Here is a 17497-nt window from a genome sequence, read left to right as displayed (position 1 = left end):
CAGGGTAAGGAACAATATTTCACTGGAAGTGCTGTTCAAATGGTAGCTGGACATTCCAGTGCATCAAAAAGTGAAAATGAGCTAACAGTCACGTTGGTTAAAAGATGCTGCCACCACACTGATGTAAAGCAAGCAGGAATATATAATTTATGAGACATGAAACAGTCTTGCTCTACTCTACCTGCTATTGAAGCCTTGAGTTCGGCATGCAGTTTTGGAAACTCCACTTCAGATAAGAAATCGATCAGCTGGAAAGAGTTTAACTTGATCAGAGGGGTCTTAAAAACTGTAAGCTATGGAAAACAATCAGAGAGGCTGGCATGCAATAAAGGGACTTCAGATTAGGGAAAGGGAGAGTAAGGAAATGAGGGTGTATATAACTACTCATAAGCATGTAGGAGGCTGATGGCAGACAAAGGAAACAAATTGTTTTTCCCAGGTCTGCCAGGAAAAAGTTCAGAGAGTTGAATGCAGCAGGTGACTGCTTAGGCTAGACATTAAGGAAGATGAGAACAGATGAATATAGGACTGACTGCTTAGCAGGGAGGTACTCTCCACTGTTGAAGAATTTTAAGCTGAGATTGGTCAAAAGCCTGCCAAGGATGTTTATACCTAGAGATCCTCTTGCTTTAGACAGAAAGGACCCTTTCAGCCCTGCTTTTTAAGATGCCAGGCTCCTAAAGCAGGCTGAAGTGCTGTGTACTCTACTGGTGCAAGTTTTGAAAGAAGCTCACCAGTCTGTTACATAGACTCTCTGCAGTTGCTTGAGGAGACAGCTTTGCCTGTCAATACAGTGGATACAGTCACAAGGCAATCCAAAATGGCGTAGTTCTGTTAACAGACCAGCATCACACAAAATATATGTATTACCTCACCTGTCATCACAAATGGCTGCGGGAAGGACTACAAAGTTTATTAACTTATAAAACCTCTAGCTACACCTTTGAGTGAGGTCTCAGTCACACTGCGCACATGACTCTACCTGGAGTCCATTCATCCTCTGTGAAAAGGAAGCTGCAGTCCAGTATGCACATGCATACAGGCATTCACCCCAGCCTGCACAATGTACACACACAGGCGCACAATTAAAAAGTGACAGATCCAACAGTCCGACATAAATTTAACAAAGGCTCTCTAAATTTCCAAAGGGAAGTGCTGAAACCTGGCATAGTAGCTGGGCAAATACTTCGGCAGCACTTGAAGGAATAACACTTGCTGGAAGCAAGTTGACATATAGCAACAAGACTCATCAATATTTGAACAAATTCACAGAGCAAAAAATATCCATTGAGGGCTGCTGAATAATATCGCCTCTAGTTCAACAAGTCCACCAGACGCAGGCGGCTGGAAAGATACACACTAAAAAAAGCGTAACTATATGCTTGCCATGTTCTATTCTTCCACAGATGTCTACTCTGACTGTTTTCTAAGACAGAATACCAAGTAAAGGCCCTCTGATTTAACTCAGTACAACCTCTTTTGTGCAATATTGCTGTCGATGGACTCCATGTGAACCCATGATAGTCCAAAATCAGCAAATAATCAGTACTGAAGCTGCAGCTGGAATCAGATTACAGTATGGTCTTCTGTAACACAGAATCATTAAGTTTCCCTTCCCATAGAAGAATTTTTGTATATGTCCATGTTCGGTTTGCAATGCTTGACCACTCAGCCTCAAGTCACCAAGGCAAAACTATAGAGGAGGCACTAGAACTCCAGATAGTCACTGCACCTCATGTGCAGGTTCAGTACAAGGTGACGAGCAGGCTGAAAGGACACGTGAGGGGAACTGTCTGCCAAAAAGGCCTCAGCCAGCAAAGCTATAGACTTCTAGAAGACTGCCCTGCTTGACATCATTTCATGGTGGGGACTGTGGGAAGTTGCTGAAAAGGCCTCGAGACCTCTACAGTATGAAAGCATCTGGTGAGCAGCTCAGCTCATTGCACCTTCAGAGCAAAAGCAGCATACTTGTGCTCTGTGGCAAGCAGATTAACCTGCAAGTTCCCCTACTGATAGGGCGCTAGCACTATGATGGATATCCTTACTCACTGCAGCAGTCAACTGATCACTTGTCTAAGAGGTCTGGCATATTGGAACCCAGAAGGTACAGAGTAAACAGTATTGTTACTCCACAGCTGACATCAGCTTGACTGCTTTTAAGAGAGGGATCTTATCCCACGTTCCTTATACGCAATCCAACGTAATCAATTCTGACTGATTAGAGGAGGAATGCTGAAAATCTCAAGATCTGCAGCAGCAGCAAGATCATCAGCAGCAAGTGTCAAACTCAGGAAACCTGCACACAGAAGAGTTTACAGCAGACTCAGACTGGAGGACCCACAGTAAGACTAACCAGTTCTCTTTCCTATTCATGAATCCATCCTAACAGTCAGATAACAAAGGAATTACACAAAGAAGCTAGCTAATCATACCTACTGGGCTGTAGTCCTTTCTTGCTTCCTCCTTTTTCTGATGGGGAAGGATGAATCTGTAGTCTATACTGTCATGTACCCAGCCTTTTTCAATGAACAAGCCAGGAACCTCATCTGAAAACAGCCAATACCTGTAAAGAACATACACACATTAACAGATACCTGTCTCAATTTCTGACTACAGCCACACACCATTCATCTTTTTTGCATAAGGTTTGGGGGGCGGGGGGGGAGGAACGGGAGAACCTGTGTGCTTGACTCAGTAAAAATTGAGTTATATCATTAGTACAACCGTAATTCAGAAACAGGAAAAATTTTCATTAAAATCCATTCTAAGAGCATTCCTATGCAAGAAACATGAAAAGGAGAAGATATTGAGTATATTCTTGGGTAATGATGCAAGCACTTGAAGCTCCACTGGCTAGCAGATAGCAACCTTCATGGGAAGGCCAGAAAAATCTAGTATGTGAATCAGTGAAGGGTATTATACTCCATATAAATGGAAAGCTCACTTCTGCGAGGCTAAAGGCCTATACCAGAAGGGAGATCCAGGGGTAGGGGATGATCACCTTTCCTACCTGTTATGATTACGATCAGTGCCAATTGGTGTCCTGCGCATCACCAGCTTCGCTTTGGCAATTCCATCCTGGAAAGTTTTCTCAGCTGCAGCCTTATGCTTCCGGATTCTTTCTTCCTCTGCTTCTTTCTCCATCTTTACTGTTGGAATTAGCGCAGAGAAACGTTAGTCGTCTTTTACTGTATCGAGCGATCAATATTCTCTTTTATTTTACTAGATTGTGGGGAAAAATTGAATAATTTATTCATGGCTAGAGTTAATATTCTTTTAGCACAGCCATCTACCCTTCATCTCATCTTCTACCCACCCTTCTAGGAAAAAAAAACCAAACAAACAAACAAAGAAAAAAAAGTCAAGATGCAAGGATGAACTGGGCTGGGAAAAGGGGAAAGTTTGGATGACAGTGGACTGGAGAAATTACTCCCTATTATAGATCAATGAAGTGGTATCCAACATTTTTCAATTCCATAGTAAAGCATCAAAGGCTTTTCTTGAACTACAGCACAACGTACCACAAGGACCGTTCAAACTTTGGGAGCACTCCAGGTATGACAGCACGGATAACAGACACCTGCATTTCCATGATTGCAGCTGTGGGGAAGGCTCTCTCCAGAAGTTTATCTACTAAACGAACAGATCTATGGCATGCTGGTCAACTGTGCCAGCTTCCAGGCATGAGCATCTCACACCATTGACTAAAAGTCACATATCCTAACTCCTCGTGGATTCCCAGACGTGCTCTCTCGTGGGAGAACCTTAGGGAGGAGGTGGGACAGGGCAAGTAAAAACTAGCATATAAAAGGTCACACGCTGGCTGTCGTCTGAAGGAGAAAGCTAATTTCTTGCTAGGACTTTTCCCAGGGCTACTACCTACTCTATCTTGCAGCATTTTCTGTATCAAGATAGGTTGATAACAGTTGACTAGTAAATACCTGGCAAGTCTTTGAAGTCCTGCTACCGTAATCAATTCTGACTGATTAAAAGAGAAATGCTGAAAACCAGAACCTTACATTTGTTACACCAACTTTATATACCAACTTCTATGTAATAATCTACCAACAATATGCCAACTTAAGGAAGTGCAGCATGGGAAAATTTTTATGTTAGACCATACCCGAAGGCCCTCCATAAGCAGCTGCAAAATCTGTATATTTGTAATTGCCAGCTCTTCCCTAAACCTATCCCTACATTAAGGTACTGAAATTAGAACAAGTAGTAACAGCCGTTCTCACAGGGCTGAATACCTTCTATCTCCTACTTCTGAGTACTTCAAAATGCAACAGGAGACCCATACTACAGTAAGCACTGTTCTCATCTTTTGTGAGAAGGAAACAGATGAAGTGATTTGCTCATGATTTTTCTTCTTGGCTCTTTCTCAAGACTTGCTAAGGTCACCCAATTTCCGCACTCATACAACATGCTTCCTCTTTTTTTTTTTTCCCCCCCCGGTGTTTTCATTTGGTGGTGATTTTGGCCAAGATATATTTAAATGCTCTTAAATGAATTGCTCACTTTAGCAATTTGATCTTGGGAATTTCATTAATCCTTACTATTAAATAGGCTTTACAGCAGAATGGGTAAGGGGAAGGTAAAGGGCAGAAATGCACTGGAGAAGTATACTTCTATCTAAAACAAGAAAAATGAAAATCAATCCTCTTTTAAGCTGACAAAAGATTCCCTTCTCCATAGGGAGCCAAATGACCTAATGAGGATATCCTGGCTGACGGCTCATGACAACAGCTTGAACTTCAAGTAGATCAAGTGAGAAGAGAAAGCAAGGAGTTGGTTTGAAAAATGATGCAGATGGCTGGTTTTCACCTGTATTACTGCTATGACATTTGTCAAGCTATAGAAAATCAGTCTCAAGAAGCACAACCTGGTGCTATCAGAATTGCTATAGAGTTATTACGAACAGTTTGTAAGATAGTGTAAAGCTATGAAAGTTTTACATCGTCACACACTTAGGGAAAAGAGGATTCGGGTAAAACTAATATAGTCAACTCCCTAAGCAGAAACTTGCCCCCATATGGAAGATCCACTTCGCTAACAACCTTTTAACAAGACAATTCAAAGCTAGATACACAAGAGACCTTGACTTGCTCTCCTGTGAACACTTAAACCTAACTAGAGCTACAAAACAACAGCATCTCCTTACACAGAATGGCAAGGTGGGAGAAATGGCATAAAAACCCTACTTTGCAGTTTAATTTGCACCCAGAAGAACACAAACTTCATCTGCATGAGCGTCAACAGCCTTGGAGAAGGAATCAGAGATAGTATTCTGGATGCAGTACTAGTAAGTTGCCCTTGGCTTTCACAGTCAAGAGGTCTTGAAGAAACCCACCACCATAGCCAGAATATTAAACTAATTCCAATCATAGTCTAAATTTGCATTGCTTGTTTGCATGCTTTTCTCTGTAAAACTTCCAATTCTGTAATCAAGTATTCAATTTTTCCAGAAATCATCCCTCCTACATTAAACATGGTTGATGGTGAGAGTACTCAGCAATTCTAGCAAGCACAAAATACGCTTGCTTCCTCACCTCCCTCCCTTCAAGGGCCAAGACTCCAATCAGAACAAGCCATATTGCCAGCAAACTCTTGAGTGCCTACAACACGAGAGACGGGTATTTTTTCTACCCAACTGCAAAGATCAGTTGTTGCAGGCATCATTTTTCTCATGTGTCCAAATTGTTCAGTCAAGATGCGGGGGAAAAAAAGAAGAAGAAGAAGAAAAAAGCTAGTCTAGGTTGGTACTCTTCTCCCTAGCAGGCTTCTTTTCGCCATATAAACTTCCATTTTTCCATTCTCCTCCAATCGACTTACAGGAAATATCCTACTGCTTCATGGAGTGACAAGGCAAAGAACAATCAGCAAGTGCTGGAATAACACAGAAATGGAAGCAACTTGGCTTTCACTGTCAAGAAAATAAAGACATTAACCTCCTGTATTGATTCATGACTAGAATTAACTACAAAAGCAGTCAAGAAAGAACAAAAAATACATTTATGCTTTCTTACACTGGGTTCTTTTCTGAGCTGAGAATAGCTAGGAAGAATTGGCCATGATCTTTATAGGTTTAACTGAAAAGAGGTCAGCGCTCTGTTACTGATATTACCAGAGTGGTGAAAACAGCAACCTCTGACCGTGAGATAGGGTAGTGTGTGTGTGTGTGTGTGTGTGTGTGTGTGTGAGAGAGTGTACTGCACAACCAGTGTTTTATCAGCAACTGCTCTTTCACTCCCCCAGAGATATGAACGTTATCCATAGCAAATATAACTGAAACGGCCTGAAAGCCTGTACGCTGAAAAAGGGCCAGAAAAAGCCCTGTCATGATCGTAGTATATGAGACAGCTCTCATTATGGTTTCATGTTTTTCAGAACTGTTCTAATATACTGAAACCACATCAGCCCCCCAGGTCTGAAGTCTTTAACAGACTAGTTCAGAGCTGCTAACCCTGAAGCCCTAACTACTGCACTCATTGACATCAACCAAGGTCTGGTAGTATATTTATGCCATGGTACCAACTGCTTAACAGATAAAAGGAGGCTTAGGCGGCTGAAACGTTAGGGTTTGCTATGTGGAAAGGAAGCAATACAAGTTCAAACCTTAATGAAAGGCTGAATCCTTCCTTCCCCGCTAGAGACACCTCGTCTCTTTGTGGAGCCCCCCTCCCGTCCCCCCTAAATCACGCTTCCCCAGCACCCTAAACAAATGATTTCTAATCATCTCGGTCAACTCAATGTCACTCTCCTTCCTATTTGAACTTGCAATCAAACAACTGGAAAACTACAAGAATCAGGGCCCAGAGACAATCCAGCTTCAGCACATTAGATACTTGGTACTTTGTTTTTCTGGAGAGGTAGTACAGCACACCAAATCTTCAGCAACTCCAGGGTAGAAGAGGAACCAGGACAGCACCAAAAGGAAATCTGTCAGTGAGAAGCCAGTTGGATGACATGCAACCAGAAAACCCAGGAACAGTAAGAATTTCCTCTTTGTTTTAGTTTAGGTGTGGTAAATACGGCTCACAGCACAGGACAGCAAGGATCCAATCCAGGGAAAAAGAATGTTTGGATCTGGGCAAAGAGGCCAGATGCTAGTAAAAAGCAAGATTCTTGCACTGTAGTTTTCATAAGGGGCTCCTGGACAAACAAACTAATCCGTGGAGGGAAAAGTGCAAGATGTGACACAAGTAAACAAGTCTCGACTGAATACCCTTTGGATGAGAGTCCAGTGAACAACGTTTTATCTATTTTAAAGATTATTGATACCTCTGAGACTCACAACTCTTAACGTTAAGATGTGAAAGGTCTAATAGTTTTTAATGTGAGGCATGGCTGTAATCACTCCGTTCCCTGAGGAGCCTTAGGGAAGTCCATGTTTTTTTAGCTCTTCTTGGTCTCCTAGAACAAATACTCCCAGACTCTAGCTAAGGTACAGAAGCCAGGCTCCATGTGGGAAGCTTTTCCCTCAACTGTTTCAGAAGGGAAATGACAATCTAGGTGAGTTATGCTCTCCCCTTCCATCTGCCCAGTACTACATTTACAACCAAAAGAATCCCCTGTAGTGTGATTCTATCAGTGTTTTGTGCTTCCTGTTGCATATTCCTTAGCAAAAAGCACCACACATACACAGATACATACACAGTTTGGTAATACAACTGATGACCTGAAGAGGCCTGAATGAACAGTTTATAAGTTTCTATAACTAGTTCTTTAAAATGGAAAACTGTAAACTGTTATAGCCCATGACCTCATCTAGGAGAAGAGCTGTTAGTATCAATCTGACTGTGTGCAAGGCAGCAGGGCCAGCAGCAGTTGTGGGAACTAATTCTGGGGCATGAAATACCTCCTTTGTACACAAAAGAGGCAAAAGATTTTGGGGCATGAATAAACATGGTTTCCTGCCCCCAAAACAAAGTTTCTGTTCTCCAGCTTTCCTGAGCCTGACAGAATTAGAAAGCTGCTGTACAAAAGATGCCCACAGATACAAGACAGAAAGCAGTTATTGCATCTTCCCCCCCCCCCAACATTCCAGGTTTTGAACCCCCATAGGAACACCTAAAATATTTCTCAAGCTATCATTCATAAAGCTCTATAGCAGCTGAACTGTACTTCTCTAGCCTGGAAACTCCTTGAACCCAGGCAACGCTTCTGGAAATAGTCAATTTTCACCATTAGTTCATATAGTCTCATCTACTTCATGATACACAAATGCTCTACTACCCTGGTATTTTTCTTACCTCTCATTTGTCTTTCTTGTTGCTCCCTCTCTTTCTTGGCTTGGATGGCAAGAAGGCGTCTGCTCTTCACAGCGCTGATCATATCATCAGCTTCTATTTCTAGCCGGTGCTCTATTTTCACCATCTCATTTTTTTTCTTGTCATTCCTTCCCATTGTATTCTCATCCTTCCCATTCTCCTTGTTCTTGGCCACCATTTCTTTTCGCTTCTGTTTTTCTGCTCTCTTCTTGTCGTTCTCTTCTTTCAGGACAGCTAGGCGCTCCTTCCATAACTCAGCTGACATCTGCTGCTTGGCCTCCACATGGTCCTGCACTGAATAAGTCATTAGAATCCGATGGCACAGCGCTCCCAGTATCTGCAGTTTCTCTTCAGGAGTCAGCTCAAAGAACTCTGATGTCTCCAGTTTCTCCAAAAACTCATCCTGTACTTCGTTATCTTCAAAAGTGGCTGAATCCTTGCTTTCATCAACATTATCCGAGACCTCACTCTCCTCTTGTACATCTGACTTGCGTAAACATAGGCGGACCAACTCAGAAGCAGAATGCAAAGTAAGTGGTATTTCAGAAAGCTTCATTCCCAACTCAGCATAGTCTTCAGCAATTTCATCTTGCAGCAGGGTCTGCAGAAGAATGACCAGTACTCGGTTCAAGTAAAGAAAGCCACCTTTCTCTGCACAAAGTGCTTCCATCAGAGAAACTGCTGTAATAGGATATTGAGCATCTGGCATCAATAACCCAGAATAACAGCTCAGGAATTCTACCACCATGGCTACATCCCCAAAGAGAGTATTAGGAAGTCCTTCTGGAGTATCAACCAGTTTAAAAGTAGGCAAGGTCTTCCCTTTAATATCTTGGTCCTCATATCTTTTCTGTTTTTCCAGTCTTTCTTTCATCTCCTTCTCCTTCCGCTCCTTCGCTCTCTCCTTCAGTTTCTCTTTCAGCTTCTCCCTTTTCTTCTTCAGATATTCCTTTCGCTGCTCCTCTGTCATGGTGGCCCACTTCTTCCTGTGCTCTAGAAGCTCATAGCGTTTCTGTACTATTCCTCGCAAATCTTCAGGGAGACGGGCACGATCCTCATTTGAGAGTAACCTGGCTGTTTTGGAGATGATGCAGGAAAGGGCACTTTTTTTGTCTTCTCGGTCTTTGTTTTCTTTGTAATAGGCAATGAGATGGAGTGCTGCAGGAGGCAGATGTTTCTGGGGTTTGCTGGAAGACCTAGGGGTGCCTCCTGAATTCCTGGGAGCCCTGGACACCTTAGTGGTACCTTTGGCCATGTCCAGTAGTGTCATTTGTTTCATCTTCATCTTCGGAGTCTTCAAGCCTTTTCTAGGAGACTTTGATTTCCCAGATGATTTCTGCCCGTTTAAAACCCTTTTGCCTCTCTGCTTTTTGTCCAAGGATTTGTTGCTGCCCTTTCCCAATCGGCTCCTCTTTGGAATGTGAAAGTTAGAGCCAAGTTTACCAGGTGACACTATTTTCATCACTTCTTCCAACTCCTCTTTGGGACATTTTGAGTTCTTAGAGTTTTTTACTTTCAGCGGAGACCCAATAATAGATTTCTCCAAGTGTACGTGACACCACAGAGTAGGGCTCAGTGGCTGACCTAGGGATGATCCATCAGCTTTAGATTTCTTGGAAGGTTTTCTGTCCGGTGATCCAGAGCTCTTCCTCTTGGTTGATGGGTTGAGAGTCATATACTAAAATTAAAGAAAGAATAATTTTATATTAATATTTCAAGGTAAAGAAAGTGATCGGTAACAGGAACCTAGCTCTTGCTAGAAATTTGAACAGTCTGGTTTCAATTCTGATCAGGCTTTGTTTCTCAAGTAACGTCACTGAACAGCTGATTGTTTTTAAATAACCCGCCTGTTAGCCTACTTTCAGCATAAAAAAGTTTGACTCAGAGGCAAACAGAGAGACTGACTTCAGAAATATCTCAGCACTTCAAACTCAGGTTCAGAGTGCATCCAGAATATTAATCCATTTCAAGAAGTTAAAAATAAAATATAGGACACTTGCAGAAATATAACCTTTAGGTTATGAATAAAATTACCAGAAATTAGGAGCTGAAAAGTTAAGATTATTAGGGGGGAAAAAAAAAGAAAAATCTGCAGCAGTAAGCATAGTAAAAAATGCAGCCATCTAGGAAGTACTTATTTACAGATATACACAATGTGATCAAGTTAAGATGGTCATAGAACTATTTAGATTTCTGGCTTCTGGATTTTCACTGTTAAAGGCTTTACCCCTGATTTAAGAGTCTTTATTACTCCAACAGAGAAATCTTCACTGAAGATAGCATACTAGCTGAAACCACTCTCTGCTTAACTTCACTGTTTAAAAACTCTGTGTTGACATTTTTGCTGAAGAAAATTATGTAAACTGAAAACATCCAGCACTGACATGAATCACGATAGCTACAAATATTAGATCTACAGCTTATACCTTATATTCAACTGTCACATGTACAACAAAGTTATATAGCCAGAACACTAATTCTAGATTACTACATTCTTCTAGATTACTAAATTCAAACAGACGCAGCAGTTTGCGCAGCAGTGTCTGGGCTCTGCCTGGGCCTTTTGTGGGCCTTGTTGGAAGTTGTGGAGACTTTCTGGGGACCCCCAAGGAACTAGACGGTGCTTGCTGCTAGCAGGAAGGGAGAGCTGGGCAAGGACTCCTGCAGGGGACCTTGACTTAACCTCTCCTGGGAAGTTCTAGCTAGGTGGGGCTGCTGCTAACGAGCTCTCTGGGCTGCCCTGGTCAGAGGGAGTTGGGGCTTTTGATTCAGGTGGCTCCTGATTGGGTGGGTCAAGCACCCTTGTGAGTCACTGCTAGGCAGAGGCCTAGATAAGAGCCAGGCCTACAGCACAGCTCCCAGAGCACAGCCAACAGAAGCAGCAGTTTGTGCAGAAGGGTGCCAGAAGGCAAAGGCGGCACCTCTCCATTTTGCACAGTGATGTGTCCCTCCCCAGGGCATGGTCATGACACGCCGCAGAGCACGTTCCCCAGTGGCTGCTGGAGGTGCTGCATCGGCTGTGACTGTGTCTGAGGCTTCAACCCAGACATACCCCTCAGACAGCAGATGCAGCTCTGCAGGTGTCGGGCTGCAGGGAGTGCCTGGGGCCTCTCTGTGGGGCCTGGGCTGACAGTCAGCTCTCCTGTGTGAGGTGTGCTGTGGTTGACCAGTTGTGTCACCAGATAAAGGAGCTGCGGGAGGAAGTCAGTAGGCTGCGTAGCATCCGAGAGGATGAGCGGGAGATTGACAGGGCATTCTCGGAGACTGTGCAGCTCTAGGAGTCCCCACCCCCCACTGCAGCAGAGTTGTCAGAGGGCTCAGCACCGTGTGTAAAGGTGCATCATAATGCTGTTGAAGAGGGCTGGAAGCTGGTGACCTCTCGTAGAAGAAGAAAGGCTCTTGCTCCTCCTCAAGACTTACCCTTGAAGAACAAGTTTAGCACCCTCCAAGCCGAGGAGGAGCTGGGCATGGCTCCAAGAGAGGCAACTGGCCTGGCAGACCCTGTGCCGTGCAGGAACCCCCGGAAGAAGCGGCGAGTGATTGTTGTGGGTGACTCCCTGCTGCAGGGGACAGAGGCACCTCTCTGCCGACCTGATCTCTTGTCCAGAGAGGTTTGCTGCCTGCCAGGGGCTCGAATAAGAGATGTCGTGGAAAGACTGCCAAGGCTTGTCCATGCATCGGACTACTACCCTCTGCTGATCTTCCATGTGGGCACTAACAACACAAAAGGCAAACTGGAAACCATCAAATGGGACTTCAGAGCTCTGGGAATGGTGGTGAAGGGTCTGGGAGCCCAGGTCGTTTTCTCCTCAATCTTGCCTGTGAGGGGAAAGGACAGGAGGAGGAGTAGACGAGTTTTCCAAGTTAACAACTGGCTGCGCTGCTGGTGTTGGCAACAGGGCTTTGGTTTCTATGACCATGGGACCCTGTTTGAAGATCAACAGCTGATGGGGAGCAATGGGATCCACCTTACCAAGCGGGGCACACGTGTCTTTGCCAACAGATTGGCCAGCCTGGTACGGAGGGCTTTAAACTAGGCAAGATGGGGGAAGGGGAGTGGTATAGTGGCAGGGGAGTCAGTAAAACACCGCTCAAGTCAGGAGGCCTCCAGCAGGTGCATACAGCCAGGGGAGACAGCATGGGACATGGCTATGGAGGATCCTCTTGCACCTCTCCTGGCAAGCCTGCGTGCTTGACTGGCTCTCTCAAATGCCTGTATACCAATGCACGCAGCATGGGGAATAAACAGGAAGAGTTAGAGATCTGTGTGCGGTCGCAGGGCCATGATCTCATTACAGTGACAGAGACATGGTGGGATAGCTCACGGGACTGGGATGCTGTCGTGGATGGCTATGTGCTTTTTAGGAAAGACAGGTCAGGAAGGCGAGGTGGTAGAGTTGCTCTTTATGTGAGGGAGCAACAGGAATGTGTGGAGCTCTGCCTCGGGGTGGATGAAGAGCAAGTGGAGAGCCTATGGGTAAGGATTAAAGGGCAGGGTAACATGGGTGACACTGTTGTGGGGGTCTACTACAGGCCACCTGACCAGGAGGAAGTCATCGATGAGGCCTTCTACCGACAGCTGGAAGTAGCCTCACGATCACAGGCCCTGCTTCTCATGGGAGACTTCAACCCCCCTGACATCTGCTGGGAAGACAGCACAGCTAGGCACAAACAGTCAAAGAGGTTCCTGCAAAGCATTGATGACAATTTCTTGACCCAGGTGGTGGAGACGCCAACGAGGAGAGGTGCAATGCTAGACCTTGTACTATCGAACAAAGAAGGTCTAGTTGGAGATGTGAAGGTTGGGGGCAGCCTTGGCTGCAGTGACCATGAGATGGTGGAGGTCAGGATCCTACGAGGAGGGAGCAGGGCAATGAGTAGGATCACAACCCTGGGCTTCAGGAGAGCTAACTCTGGCCTCTTGAGGAACCTACTTAGGGGAATCTCGTGGGACAGGGCCCTAGAAGGAAGAGGGGTCCAAGGAAGCTGGTTAATATTCAAGCATCACTTCCTCCAGGCTCAAGATCAGTGCATCCCTCTGAGTAAGAAGTCCAGCAAAGCGGGCAGGAGACGTGCATGGATGAGCAAGGAACTCCTGGCAAAACTCCAGCAGAAGAAGGAAGTACACAGAGGGTGGAAAAGGGGACAGGCCACTTGGGAGGAATACAGGGACGTTGTCAGAGCGTGCAGGGATGCGACAAGGAAGGCTAAGGCCCAGCTGGAATGAAATCTGGCAAGGGATGTCAAGGACAACAAGAAGGCCTTCTTCAAATACATCACTAGCAAAAGGAAGGCTAGGGAAAACGTGGGCCCGCTGCTGAATGGGGCGGGTGCCCTGCTAACAAAGGCTATAGAGAAGGCAGAGTTATTGAGTGCCTTCTTTGCTTCAGTCTTCACTGCTAAGGCCAGTCCTCAGGAGTCCCTGACTCTGGGGACAAGAGAAAAGGTCTGGAGAAAGGAAGACTCTCCCTTGGTGGAGGAGGATCGGGTTAGAGATCTTTTGTCCAAACTTGACATCCATAAATCCATGGGCCCCGATGGGATGCACCCACGAGTGCTGAGGGAGCTGGCGGATGTTATTGCTAGGCCACTCTCCATCATCTTTGAAAGGTCCTGGAGAACAGGAGAGGTGCCTGAGGACTGGAAGACAGACAATGTCACCCCAGTCTTCCAAAAGGGCAAGAAGGAGGAGCCAGGGAACTCCAGGCCTGTCAGCCTGCCCTCCATCCCGGGAAAGGTGATGGAACAGCTCCTCCTGGAGGTCCTCACTAAGCATGTGGAGGACAAGAAGGTGATCAGGAGTAGTCAGCATGGATTCACCAAAGGGAAATCATGCTTGACCAGTCTGATAGCCTTCTATGATGGAATGACTGGCTGGGTAGATGAGGGCAGAGCAGTGGATGTTGTCTACCTGGACTTCAGCAAGGCTTTTGACGCCGTCTCCCATCACGTCCTCATAGATTAACTCAGGAAGTGTGGGTTGGATGAGTGGACAGTGAGGTGGATTGAGAACTGGCTGGATGGCAGAGCTCAGACGGTTGTGGTCGGTGGCACAGACTCTAGTTGGAGGCCTGTAGCTAGCGGTGTCCCCCAGGGGTCAAGTACTGGGTCCAGTCTTGTTCAACTTATTCATCAGTGACCTGGATGAGGGCCCAGAGCGCACCCTCAGCAAGTTTGCTGCTGAGACTAAAGTGGGAGGAGTGGCTGACACACCAGAAGACTGTGCTGCCATTCAGAGGGACCTGGACAGGCTGGAGAGCTGGGCGGAGAGGAACCTCCTGAAGTTCAACAAAGGCAAGTGTCCCTAGGTCCTGCACCTAGGGAGGAACAACCCCCTGCACCAGTACAGGCTGGGGGTTGAGCTGCTGGAAAGCAGCTCTGCAGAGAAGGACCTGGGAGTGCTGGTGGACAACAAGTTAAGCATGAGCCAGCAGTGTGCCCTTGTGGCCAAGAAGGGCAAGGGTCTCCTGGGGTGCATCAGGCGGGGTGTTGCCAGCAGGTGGAGGGAGGTGATCCTGCCCCTCTCCTCAGCCCTGGGGAGGCCTCTCGTGGACTACCGTGTCCAATTCTGGGCTCCCCAGGACAAGAGAGACGTGGCACTCCTGGAGAGAGTCCAGCGGAGGGCTACCAAGATGATTAGAGGGCTGGAGCACCTCCCATATGAGGAATGGCTGAGAGAGTTGGGCCTGTTCAGTCTGGAGAAGAGAAGACTGAGAGGCGATCTCATCAATGTGTACAAGTACCTGAAGGGGGAGTGTCAAGAGGATGAGGCCAGCCTCTTCTCCGTGGTGCCCAGCAACAGGACCAGAGGCAACGGGCACAAACTGAACCACAGGAAGTTCCACTTGAACCTGAGAAAAAACTTCTTCACTGTGAGGGTGACAGAGCATTGGAACAGGTTGCCCAGAGAGGTGGTGGAGTCTCCTTCGCTGGAGATATTCAAAAGCCGTCTGGATGTGATCCTGGGCACTATGCTCTAGAGGTCCCTGCTTGAGCAGGGAGGTTGGACTAGATGATCTCCAGAGGTCCCTTCCAACCTAAACGATTCTGTGATTCTTCATCTACTTCTCAGTGTTTAAAATTCAATGGAAATTCAAGTGGGAAATGTGCCATGGAAAGTGTCAGTCCTAAACATAAAGCTAAGGACTTCCATAAGTCACATCTAAGATGTTACAGGTGCATATTTTTGTCTTCTACTGCAAGCATGTCTCCATCCATTAGTTCTCTGAATAAAATATTTGAATATCACCACAAAATACCTTCTTGTAAGAGAGCAACCCCAAATATTATTGCAGGGTAAACACAGCTCATGTATGAAGAATTCAGTTTTTACTTTAAGCAGATTTATAAGTTTCCAGAAGAGTTTATGGAAGCTACCTTCCCAAGGAGAAAAAAAGATATACCAGATAATTCTGTTCTAGTTTTGCAACAAAACTTGACAAAGGTTGAGTCCACATGAAAGCAAGTTTACTAAATGGGGGGGCGGGAAGAGTGCTTTCTACACCCCAAGATGTATTCTAAAACAGCAGATTTCATGGTATGACATCTACTCCATTAACAGCATATTTAGATGGTCACTACAATTGGCTGGGAACATAAAAGTCTCAGCTATTTAGAGTTTTCAGTACAAAGATTTGCAGCATCTGCCATGTAGTTATCCAAGCAGTTCTGAAATTGATGGAAAACACACGATGGGTTTTATGCAAAGGACAAGATTAGGTTCCTACAATTTTTTTTTTTTTTGTGTGTACGTTGTATCTTTTAGGTCCAAGATGTGATCCACAGATGCGTTTTCATTTTTCAATGATCCGTTACATGACCCAAAGCAATCAACACCATTTGTTGCAATTTACCTGTGTGCATATTCTTACATTTAACTTAATTCGTAGAGCGTTCAGCCTTCTGTCAACCCAGGAGCACAGAAGAACCAAGTATCACAAAGTCAGAGATACCCAGCTCTTCCATTGTGTCCATGAAAATGGACCAATAATTACCAGGCAAAGACTACAGCTCTTCTATTTGTCTCACATAAGGAAATCCTGACTATTATTTGGAGACAAGTAATGAAATCGCTGCCGGAAAAAGCTAAGAAAATGCAGTCACGTTACAATTCAGCTCACACTTTTAAAATTGGATCACTGCTTCAGATATTCAAGTTGTTTAACCTCACAAAGAGTCACTTTTCAAAAGAGCCAACTGCCCTGCTCTGCATCTAAGTTAATTTAAGCTCAAGAGCACCAAAACCCAGCTGGCGCACAGAAGCGTTAGCCAAGACTGCTTTCTCACCTATTCCTCATCATTAAATCCAGAAGATATTTATAGGAATTCTTACCTTATGTGGATCAAGCAGGAAGTCACTAAATTTACTGGGGAGAGAGTATTTCTTCACTAACTCATCCTCCACTACCCATGGGGCATTCTCGCCTGTGCCAGCCCGTAGCGCATTATGACGGATGAAGTATCTCAGGATCTCCTTGTTGGGAGGACGCTCTGTACGGACTAAACTATCTGCTGGTACATTACTGATGATCTTGGAGAAAACAAAAAGATGGACTTAATATTCAACTTTTAGTGACGTTATAGATGCATGTTATACAGCAAAAAGGAGCAGGAAACATTACAATGCTTTGGGTCCGCAAACTCTCTGCTCTTTCAAAGCTTTCTTGCAAAAACCACGAAACAAAACAGACAGAACTTGCAATGGAGATACGTAACAGAGACTGGTAGACGACTTGGCCAAAAACGTCAAAAAAAAAAATTATGTTGTAGTTTTCTTGCCAAAGTCTGTTGCTTTATCTGGCAACAATAAAAACTTCTGATCTTCCCCTGGCACATGCTTGCTACTAACTTAAAAGCTTTTACATATTAGTGTTTGGGTTTTTTTGTTTGTTTGTTTTTTCCCCCCCCCGAGATCAGAGGAGTAGCTCTGCAAGTCATACTCATTAACCTGAGGTCAGCACTGCCTTTCTATCAAATTAGCAAACAGTTGACAAAAAGCATGTGGTAGCACTGCAGCCACACAGAGCTTCCTGAAGTGCAATTACTCATGACTTTTAGAGAATTGCAGTTAGAATGAGAGCAGCAACTCCTGGTCATGATTATTACTAATCTGCCTCTGACCACCTTCATTAACTGCCTGACCAGAGATTAGCCAGTTAGCAGTGACAACTCTCAAGCTAACATATCATCGTGACTCAGCTTCCCTAGGTGGTACCAGGAAACTA

At 45.0% G+C, this 17497-nt stretch overlaps 1 protein-coding gene across 2 annotated transcripts in view; it reads right to left on the bottom strand.

Moving 5' to 3' along the window:
- BAZ1B (bromodomain adjacent to zinc finger domain 1B) overlaps positions 1-17497 on the bottom strand; it is a 59071-nt gene that overhangs the window by 25646 nt on the left and 15928 nt on the right. For both annotated transcript variants that reach the window (XM_068909544.1, XM_068909545.1), the window contains exons 6-9: positions 16606-16803; positions 8256-9951; positions 3011-3149; positions 2433-2563 (exon numbers count right to left, since the gene is read on the bottom strand). In XM_068909544.1, coding sequence (XP_068765645.1) covers positions 2433-2563; positions 3011-3149; positions 8256-9951; positions 16606-16803 — 2164 coding nt within the window. The remainder of the gene's footprint in view (positions 1-2432; positions 2564-3010; positions 3150-8255; positions 9952-16605; positions 16804-17497) is intronic.

The sequence above is a fragment of the Struthio camelus genome, chromosome 16 (assembly GCF_040807025.1).
Source record: "Struthio camelus isolate bStrCam1 chromosome 16, bStrCam1.hap1, whole genome shotgun sequence".
In the NCBI taxonomy this organism is placed as follows: Eukaryota; Metazoa; Chordata; class Aves; order Struthioniformes; family Struthionidae; genus Struthio; species Struthio camelus.
Note: the sequence above shows the minus strand (reverse complement) of the source record. Positions and strands in the feature narration are given on the sequence as shown.